This window comes from Pteropus vampyrus, unplaced genomic scaffold (assembly GCF_000151845.1).
Source record: "Pteropus vampyrus isolate Shadow unplaced genomic scaffold, Pvam_2.0 Scaffold126, whole genome shotgun sequence".
Lineage (NCBI taxonomy): Eukaryota > Metazoa > Chordata > Mammalia > Chiroptera > Pteropodidae > Pteropus > Pteropus vampyrus.
Window position 1 is genome coordinate 4,536,625 of NW_011888907.1, and position 10,913 is coordinate 4,547,537.

At 47.1% G+C, this 10,913-nt stretch overlaps 1 protein-coding gene across 1 annotated transcript in view; it reads right to left on the reverse strand.

Moving 5' to 3' along the window:
• The window catches only part of NWD1 (NACHT and WD repeat domain containing 1), a 43,602-nt gene extending 34,085 nt beyond the window's left edge, over nucleotides 1-9,517 (reverse strand). Inside the window, exons 1-3 of the mRNA XM_023534571.1 lie at nucleotides 9,404-9,517; nucleotides 4,025-4,322; nucleotides 872-2,144 (exon numbers count right to left, since the gene is read on the reverse strand). Coding sequence (XP_023390339.1) covers nucleotides 872-2,144; nucleotides 4,025-4,322; nucleotides 9,404-9,472 — 1,640 coding nt within the window. The 5' untranslated portion in view covers nucleotides 9,473-9,517. The remainder of the gene's footprint in view (nucleotides 1-871; nucleotides 2,145-4,024; nucleotides 4,323-9,403) is intronic.
• Nucleotides 9,518-10,913: the final 1,396 nt, after the last annotated feature.

The following is a 10,913-nucleotide window of genomic DNA, read 5'->3' on the forward strand; positions in this document are numbered from 1 at the left end:
TGGAGATTCCTCAAAAAATTAAAAATAGAGCTGCCATATGACCCAGCAATCCCACATCTGGGTATTTACCCGAAGAAATCCAAAACAAATCCAAAATCCATGCTCATTGCTACATTATTTACAATAGCCAAGATATGGAAACAACCTCAATGTCCATCAGTGGATGAATGGATAAAGAAGATGTGGTATAGATAAGCAATGGAATATTACTTAGCCATAAAAAAGAACAAAATCTTGCCATTCATGACAACATGGATGGACCTAAAGGGTATCATGCTGAGTGAAATAAGTCAGACAGAGAAAGACAAATACCATATGATTTCACATATATGTAGAATCTAAAAAACAAAAGTGAATAAGCAAAATAAAACAGAAAGAGATGAACAGATACAGAGAACAAGCTGATAGCTGCCAAAGGGGAGAGGTTGGATGGTTGGCGGATAAGAAAAAAAGAAAAGGGATTTAGAGCAAGGCGATCTGGAAACTCTATCACTAAAAATAATAACAAAGGTCAGATTCATAATATCAACTGTTATCAGACCCCCTCGGGTCTATAAAAGGTTTTCTGTTGAGGTTTCCTGAGACTTTCCTTGTTTTCAAAAAGCAAAAAATAATTTTATGTATGTATTAAAAAAGTCAGAAAACACCTTTCAAAAAAAATGCATTGCAACTAATGCTTCTCAGTAATACTTATTAAATGTATGAGTCGTATATTCGATTCCCATTCAGGACATTAAATCATGTTAATTTTTTTAAGAGAGATTTTTGTGTAACAGGTTTTATATTTTTCTTGTACATGAGCTGTGTTTACTAGCATAAAAAATAAAATTAATTCAGAATTTTGAAAAAGAGTGAAAAAACAGAGACTTACCGGGAAGACACAATGTAGCCCAACACTCGGGCCACCAGGAGTTGCCCGTGGGTCTGCTCCAGGCGGGCACACAGCTGGTGCATCGCTTCCTTAGCAGTGGAGGCCAGAGGGGCAGGCATGGTGAAGGAGGCCCATTTCCGGGCCTCCTCGAAGGCCAGCCTCAGCCGCCCAGGGTGCCCGCACTCTGGGAGGCTGGCCCAGAGCAGGTCCCTCTGCCCTGGGCTCAGTGTCCTCTTGGAGGCCGCCAGCAGCAGCTGGATCATCTCTTGCCCTTGGTTACTGGAGAGGGGTTTCACCTCCCAGTAGGACTCTGGGTCCGTGATCATCTGCTTCACGGTGTCTAAAACTCCCCGCTGCCCTGAGCAGGCTGAGAGGATGAAGTGGACCCTTGAGGGACACTTGGGAGGCAGCCAGGGGACTCTCCGAGCTCGGTGAATGGAGTCCACATCATCCACAGAATCTAGTAGGATCACAAGGGACTCAAAGTTTCGGCAGGAGACGGTGTGCAGGAGGGTGTGGAAAAACTGGACCACCCTGGTGTGGGCCTCTAGGACCTGGGCAGGGGGCAGGGGCAGCCCGTAGGCCAGGCACACCTGGAAGCAGATGGTCTGGAGCAGGCTGCGGGCGTCGCAGCTCATCTGTGATGTCCCTAGGAGCCGCAAGATGGTCACCGTCTTGCAGCCCAGCAGCCTTGGCATTTGCTCAGCCAGCTTGCACATCAGAGCTGTCTTTCCGATGCCTGGGGGTCCAAAAAGCACTAGGGGCATGTGGGGGTGGCCGTCATTCTTCCGGAGTCGCTGCCCCACCTGGGTCAGGAGCTCCTCGCGCCCACAGAAGGTCCTGGTGGCCTCAGCACTCAGCCCCAAGTGGTGGTGGATTTCCTGGTAGAGCCATGTCAACTCCTGCCTGCCTGCCTCTAGCTCCCGGAGGCGCTCAAGGACCTGGTAGTTAGCCCTGGCCACAAACTGCTCCCCCAGCTCCTTCAGATACCGGGCGTGAGCCTTGTTTTTGGGGTTCACTAGGTCTCGGCTCCATGGCAGATGGTGGGCCTTGAGGACTCCAGGCTGCGTGTCAGCAATGCGCCCCTTGAGGCTGCTGAGAAGGTTCTGGGCATCTGTGTCCAGGCAGCCGTCTGCGAGCCGGTCCACCATCTTTAGGGCACAGTCTTCCAGGATGTGTTTGTTGAGGTCTTGGATCTCTCTCAGGAAGACAGTGGCTCCCTGGTCCCCATCTGTCAAGCTCAGCAGGCCCCGTTCTATCTCCCACTCAATGACTGCAAAGGTGGAGGATATGAAAAGAGAGTGTGGTCGTCATTGTCATCAGATGGCCTGAGTGGGGACACTTGAGAGATATATTTAGGAGGTAAGGACATTGGTTCTCAAGCTCAACATGCACCTGAGTGACCTGGCATAAATATAGACAACATGCAAACGAATGCTCTCCAGCATGTTCCAAAAAAAGTTTATTTATAAAATCAAGTAGCGGGCTGGATTTGGCCCTCAGGCCATCCTTTGCCAAACCCTATCTCAGCAATTGTCCCAAGGACCCATATTTTGCAGGGTGAAGGGCACACACTGACTCCTCCTTGGAGGCTATTATTTGGAAGTATCAGTTAGACCTGGGGAGTTATTTTTGAAGCCACCCTACGCTCAGCAGAGGCTCCCAGCTCTCTGTGGCCGAGCGAGTCAGGGCCTTGGAGATAGGATTCAGTCTCTGCAAGCCAAAGACAAGAGCCACTCACAAGTCCTCCTTGGAGTGACCCCACACCCGCCTCAGCCCCTGGCCCGTACTCCTCAAATGGTCAAGGTCATGAAAAACAAGGAAAGACTGAGAAGCTGTCACAGACCAGAGGAGCTTAAGGAGACCAGTCCTCTAAACGCAACGTGGGATCCTGGATGGTGCCCTGGGGCAGAAAGGGGATGTTAATGGGAAAACTGAGGCAATCTGAATAAAGTCTGGAGTCTAGTTAATCATCATGTAACGATGTTAATTTCTCAGTTTCAGCAAATGTACTGTGGTCACATGTTAACTTATCTGAGCGAAAAACATACGGGAACTCTGTATTATCTCTTTAGCTTTATAGCCTTGAAATTTTCCTGTTAATCTAAAATGATCCCAACAGCAAAAGTGGATATGTCCGTCATTAGTAGAATTGATAAATAATAGATCTAATAGATAATAGATAATAATAGATATATTTTAATAAAATTAAAATACTATTAATATAAATTACTACATTAACTATCCTTAAATAAATCAATATAGTTAATATGTTTATAATATAACATAAATCCACATATTTAATATGTTCATAATGTAAATTCATATATTCAATATATTGATAAACATTCATATATTTATTATTTTTAATAATATAAAGTTACATATTTAATAGTTTTTAAATTTCTATATTTAATATGTTTGGTAATATTAACTGACATACTAATAACCCACAAACTGACATGTTACTAACCCATGAACAATAACAACCCATTTCTTGCTGGCAGCAAGCAGTGGGGAAATGGATTGGTCACGCCGCATTTTTAGAAAACTCTTTCTGGTATCCGAAGTAGAGGATCGTGGGAGCCAAGGGTGCGGTGAGAGATAAGGGACCAGGTGGGAAGTGGGTGAGGAACTTAACAGTCACAGGGCGGAAATCCCTACTCTCATCCTGGGGCAGACGAGACTCTTCCTTCCTGTGCCTCGGTTTCTACCTCTGAGGCAGGCGCAGCAAAGCCAGATGACTCAGAGTCCTCAGCATGGGCTGACTCGTGCTAACAGGGGGATCTAGTCCAGTTTTCCCAGAACTGTCCTGCGTTTGGCCCTAACAGTCCTGCATCCCAGGAGTCTCTCAGTCCAGGCAAACGGGGATGGTGGTCATCCGAAAGCACGACCCCCAAAACCAGGAGCCTCCCCAGGAAGGGAAGGAGCCCCGGGGAAGGGGGAGGATCCTAGGAGACTGAGATTTATCTGGGACAGGACCGAATTCTCTTGGACCATCCATAAAATGCTCTTTCTTGGAACACGGGGTCTGGGAGCTGGGCTGGCGTGGCATTTACAGAAACACGAGCCATGGCATTTGGACGACATGTGATGTGTATTCTGAATGCATGGGCATTTCCCATGGACCCTGAGAGGAATTCCGCATCTCACCTGACCAATGGTAGCGATGCCACTGCTCCTGGGAGATAAGGCCCAGCCTCCTGGCCTCCTGGGCTCCATAGCGAAGCGCAGAGGTCAGGGTGGTGTCCTCGGGCCCATGGGTCTCCCTGGTGTCTGAGGCCCGCAGCACATAGGTGGGGGGCACCGTGTTCTCGTCCCTCTGGAAACGGTGAGCCACCAGCTCCAGGTCACCTGGCCGAGAGGTCAGCTGGGCCTTCAGAGCCTCCCACTCCTCCTCCTCGATGAGTGTGGGGGCCAGACAGGGACCGTACTGGTCACCTAGGAGGGCCTGGCAGAGGGACAATAGAGAGAGGGACACAGTTTCAAATCTCGGCTCTGCACTTAGCTCTGTAACCCTGGGTGAGGCACGCCAAGCCCCTCAAAATGAGTCCGGCCATAGCACCGTGGTGATCACTACAGTAAGGCGTGCAGGCAGAGACTTACAGAACCTGCGTGTGGAGGTACCTGAGAGCATGGGACATGGAACTGGTAAATTTGGAATCTGGTTGAGCATCAAGTATCACAGAATCTTTTGCTTGGGAAACTCTTTCTGGTAGCTGAGTACTGGCCTCCCAGAGATACCGGTCCTAATCCCTGGACCCTGTGAATGTACCTTATATGGAAAAAGGCTCATGATGGTTAATTTTATGTATCAACTTGACTGGGTTAAGGGACACCCAGATATAGCTGGTCGAACATGAATTCTGGGTGTGCCTGGGAGGGTATCTCTGGAAGAGGTTAGAATTTGAATTGTGGATTGAATTAAGAAGCTGGCCCTCCCCAATGCAGGTGGGCCTCATCGAATCCGTCAAGGGCCCAACAGAACAAAGAGAAGGAGGGGCAAATTCCCTCTCTGCTTGAACTGTGACATCTGTCTTTTCCTGTCTTTGGACATCGGTGCTCAGATATTCAGACTCAGATCAGGATTTACACTATCAGCCCCCAATTCCCAGGGCTCAGGGCTCAGACTGAATTATACCACTGGTTTTCCTGGGTGTCCAGCTTGAAGACAGCAGATGGTGGGACTTCTCAACCTCCATAACCACGGGAGTCAATTCCTATAATAAATGTCCTCTCCATATCTCTATCTCTATATCTATCTCTATCTTCATCTAATCTATACTTATATCATATCTGTCTCTTTATTTCTATCTGTCTATCTATCTATTATCTATCTATCTATCTATCTATCTATCTATCTATCTATCTACCATCTATCTATCTGTCATCCTATTGGTTCTATTTCTCTGGAGACCCTTGACTTATACAAGGGTCTTTGCCGATATGATTAAGTTAAGGAATTCGAGCTGGGGAAATTATCCTGGATTATCCAGATGGGCCCTACATGCAATCCTAAGAGTCTTTAATAAGAGAGAGGGAGAGAGAAATTGGACACAAACGGAAGAGAAGATGATATGACAACGGAGCCAGAGATTGGAGTGATGCAGCTACAAGCCAAGGAATGCCTGGAACCCCCAGAAGCTGGCAGAGACAAGGAAAAATTCTCCCCAGGAAATTTGGGGAAGAGCACACCCCTGCTCACACCCTGATTTCAGATTTCTGGCCTCCAGACCACACGAGAATAAATTCTGTTATTTTAAGCCAATCGGTTTGTGGTCATTTGTTATAGCAGTCTGGGGACCCCCCATACTCCCTCCCATTGTACGAAAGAAAAACCTGTAGCTTCTCATATGTCGGCATTGGCTTGTTCTAGGAATAGAGCTGTGACAAGAGCTGTGACCTCTGCTGGCTCTGCCCAGATCTCACACTATGCTGTGGCTCTGGGGACAAAATTCTCCCCATTGGCAGCCGGGAGCAGGGCCCAGTGAGAGAGAGGTGAAGGTGGGTTTCGAAAGCGCAGGAAGGACCCCGTTTTTATTTAGACTTTTGCTATTTTGTTCCCTATGGATTTTTGGGATTAACTTTGATATTTTTTTAAAAACATTGCATTAAAATATTTATCTCAATGACTAAGGTTTTTGGTGCCTCCTTACATTTCGTGCTGGAGGCGAATGTCTCATTGTCTTCACCCTAATCCCAGCCCCTCTGGGGAGAATTAGAGCTGCAGCAGGCTTCAGAAAACCCAAAGCCCTGCTCCCTCTTTGTTAGATCTGGAAACTGAGGCCCTGGGGATGGTGCCAAATTGCAATGAGTCTGAGGTCACGGGTTTAAAAAGGTCAACTGGGGGAAAGGGCGGGGTCAGGTCCAAGGGCGGGACCTCAGAGTTCTGAACACGATCATCCCCTAAATATTTGACAGCTGCTCAAGAGACAATGGTGACCAAGATGGTCGTGGTCCCTGACTACCTCGACCTCAGACCCCTTACAGGAGAGGCAGCCGTCAGTCCAAGAATGGCACCAATGTCAAGGTGTGGCTGACCTCGTGCTGGGAAGAAAAGGTAAACGTGGGTCACATGTGGAGTCAGGGAGATTCCCCTGAGGAAGTTAAGGATCAAGCTGCGGAATAAGATATGAGAAGAGTCCCCTGAGAAGAGTGCCTGGCAAGCAGTGGAAGCAGCATGTGCAAAGGCCCTGTGGCTGGAAGTACAGGCGTGTGTGAGCAGCAGAAACAGCATGTTCCAGTGCAGGAAAGTCAGGAGGATGATGCACCAACAAGGAGGGAGCAGAGGAAGGAGGTAAGGCTGTCTCATGGGCAGGATTTTGTAGGGTGTGGTGAGACCCTGAGATTGTGGTCCTAGTGCTGAGAACAAACACTAGGAGGCCCTCTCTCTGCCCTGACATGCTTAGAGAAAGTACAAACTGGAACGCAAGAGAATTAGGCCTAGGATATTGGCCCCGGAATCTCGAGTTTCCTCATTATAAAATGGAAGCAAGCAGCCCTCCTCTCTTCACTGGATTGTTCCAGAACATTCCAGAGGCGTGTACCTGGAAAACCTGGATAAGTGGAATCTGAGATGATGGGATGTTGAAGAGGATGCTGTTATCCTTCCCGGGGCCATCCCAGCAGTGACAAACGACCTCAGAAGAAGAAGAGAAGTAGGGAAAGGTGTCGCCAGCCGACCACAAACCAGATATCGTAGGAAGGAAACACATGGAAAAAAAAATCTCATGTCTGTGGCACCAGAACAACGGGAGCAGAAAGAGTTGGAAAGAAGATCGAGGAGCCATCAGGAGCAACTCTCTGGAGACGCTGGAGCTTCTGGTGTCCCAAGAGACCCAGGGCCTCGAGAAGGAAGTGCCTGGGGATCAGTCCCCTGCCATGCTGCCTAATGACTTATTTACCAGAGAGAAGGTTCTCCAAGGGCCCTCAGTGCAGCTCTGATTTTCATGGAAAGTCCCCCAAATCGGAGCCACTGGAGGAGAATGAAGCTGTGACTCAGGTAACAGAGGGGAGATGCCTGGCTCAGGAGAAACGTAGGAAGTGGGTAGAGGTCACCTGGCTGCCCAAAGAGCCCTTCTGGAAGGACTCGCAAGGTCTCTGGGCCGGTGAGGCCTGGGGGAAGCCCAGAGATCATCCTCCTGTCCCCCACGTCACCTGAAAGCTGCGTTGTGCTTTTCGCTGCCTGCAATTTGGGTTGCAAAATCAAATTCCCCCTGGAGTTATTTTTCTCCCCATCTCCCTTTTTTCTTTAAGAATTTTCTTTCTTTTCTTTTTTTTTTCTTTGAAACTTAACAAAACGATCAATCATCAGGAAAAGTAGGTGAAAAGATTGAGGGAAAAATTGTGAGAGAGATATGGAAGCAAGAGTGTAGAACCTTCCAAATGTTAGAATGCATTTTAAAGCAATGATAATTAAAACAGTGTGGTTTAAAATACACACATTTCCAGTTACAACATAAATAAATAGTGAACACTGCTCTATGGGACATTTGAAAGTTGCTAAGAGACTAGATCCTGAGAGTTCACATCCCAAGGAAAAAACATTCTTTTTCTTTCTCTTTTATTTTGTATCTGTACGAGATGATGGATGTTAACTAAACTTATTGTAGTAATCATTTTACGGTATATGGAAGTCAAGTCATTTTGCCTGACACCTTAAACTATACAGTGCTGTATGTCAGTTGTAGCTCAACAAAGCTGGGGGTGGGGGGGAAGAGTGATGCCAACATACCAAGGGAAATAGAGAGCAAAAGAATGAAAACGCAAGGCCGATTGTGGAGATAAAACTTGTTTCTTTTAGGGAGACCTAATGTCTCAGGAATCACTAGAACTTTCCACACCTCTGGATGTGTTCTCATCTGTGCTTTCCATTATGATGGCCCCTTGCTATTGCAATGTGGCTAACAGGACTGAGAAACTGAAATTTTAATTCTACTTGATTTTAATTAAGTTAAATCACCACACGTGGTCCGTAGCTACCGTGCTGGCCAGTGCAATTCTAAGGCCAAACGGGTCTCACCTAGTTCTCTTTATTTCCCTAGAAAAGAGCTTTTAAAATGGGGCCATCTTCTCCTATATGCTACATCCTTATCTCCAGGAGAGGGTTAGAGAATTTTTCTTTTGATTGGTTGCTGCTCAAAGGTTCTTTGTGATTAAGGTGTATTGGGGCAGAGATACTTTAATGGCTTTTCCCTCTTTACTTTCCAGGACAGAAGTCAGAAAACTTTTTCTGTCAAGGGCCAGGTAGCCAACATTTTCAGCTCTGTAAGCCAGACGGCCTCTGTCCCAGCTGCTCAGCTCTGCAGTTACATGTAGCTGGAAAGCAGTCATGGACCATATGTAAAGAGGCACGGCTACGTGACAATAAAGTTTTATTTATGAAAATAGGAGCGGGCCGGATTTGCCCCATGGGCTATCATTTGCTGATTCCTGCCCTGGCATTTCTGAGCTAAAATGTCATCGTTCTTAGATGTAACTGGAATTTGGTGGTGTAATAAATAAAAACTCTGGAATATTATTTGTCGATCAGAGCCCAAACAGTTCATCACGAACTGGGGGTTGTTTTGGCCACAAAGCGGGGCAGTTAGCTGAGAGGAGAGGAAAGAAGACCCTGTAAGAATGGGTCTCATCTAAGGTTAGAGAAAGTTTTCCCCTGAGGCAGGATCCAGATAAGGCTACAGATGGGAGGAAAAGAGTACCAAGACCCCGTGAGTTTCCACTTTTACCTTGGATTTCCAGGATCTCAAAGCTCCAGGGATAAAGTAGATGAGGTGAGAAAGTTGGGGTGAACACTCTGCTGCTCTCCACCTCACTTGCCGCTATACTTGACTGCTAATGTCTGGATCTCAGCTAGCTCTACAGAAAAAGTTCTGCCAACGATGAGCAATGTCCGCCATGGGCAGGCTATGGAGATTGGGTACAAGAGCAGAACTGACACTCATAGCCCACTGGGGGGATATGAGAAGCAGGGCCCATAACCCGGTGCCAGAAGGAGAAGTAAGAGCGACCCCATCCATCTGAGAGACTCACAACAAACGCTGGCCCTAGGGATGTTTTCCGACACCGGTCAAGCTCTTCCAAGCAGAGTTCCGTGGTCATGTGGTCAGTGGCCTCGGTGTCCCGAATACCCCACCTCAGATCAACGACCTGGAGACGACAGGCGTGGGATTGTCAGGGAGGAGGCAGAAGAGGTGATATTTTCAATTCCCTTTGGCAAAGGCGTAGAGTTTCTTTCGATAATTTTTGACAGCCTCTCCCCAAAGGGGGATGTCTGAATGAAAAGAGCTTGAATAAAACTCATAACCCCAGTATAATGGTGAGAAAAATATCAGGCAGACTCAGATCGGGGGCATCCTGTAGGACGCCAGGCCAATCCTCCCTAAAACTGCCAAGGTCATGAGCAATAAGACCAAGGAGCTGTTCCAGACTGGCAGAGACTGGGGAGACGTGACAACTAAAGGCAATGGGGTTCCCTGGATGGGGTCCTAGACCAGACAGAACTGGTGACATCCCAGGTAACATCAGGAGATTGGTTAATAACAACATACCAGTGTCAATTTCTTAGTTGTACAAATGCACCCTAATAATGTGAAATGTTCACATTCGGGAAAAAACTTGTTGCGGAGTATATGGAAACTCTGTACCATATGCAACTTTCCTGTAAATCTAAACTCCAAAACCAGAGTTTACTTAAAAAACATTTTTTAAAGTTTTTTTTAAGACCTTGGGCATTTTCAAACTGTTTCTTTTAAAGCGAGGACATGTCCACACTTGTTCTCAGAGCTTTCTTTGCAAAGGAGGGTATTTAGTTTGCCCAGAATCAGATGCGGCAAAGTTTCCTTGGCAACCACACGCTTGCAGTCCATTTTTGTCTGCTAGCTGGAGCGGGGCCGGGCAGGATGGCTGAATTCAAGTAGCGAAGCTGACCCTGTGGAAGGCTGGGACGAGGAAGGGGGCCGGTATAGGACTCAGAACAGACCAGACTTTACCTCCCTAAATCAGAACAGAATTTGCCTCCCTAAATTCTTTTGCCCAGAGGGAAAGACACATCGATTCCTAATGAATTACAGCATAAGATAGATGGTCCATTACTGAACGTGACTGGAGGAAGGAAGAGAGAAGGAAAAAGGGTCCACCACCAGATTCAGGCAAGAACCTTCCTCTTTCTGGGCCCCGTCTTCAAGGTGAGGCTGTTTACAGTTATTACCTAGCTGGCACCACGTGACCATTAAGGGATGGGCACAGGCATTTCATCGGTTCTCTGCAGGTAGGTTTGCATTTTTAGTGCCTCTGCCATTCAGCTGTGTTTCATGCTCCATGGCAGGCAGAGTTGAATTTCCAGCACTGTTTTTTTCTTAGTAATATATCAGTGATGGTGTGTCTTATAATCCAGGGGCCTTTGATGTGCTGAATTGTTGTCATAGATGGCAAAGAGGCAGTTTCTATTGTAGCTGAGACTCCAAAGATGGTTTTTCAGTTTCTGCATCAAAACTTGCAGGCAGTGACGTCCCCACCGAGGGTAGGGTTGGTGTGAGAATCG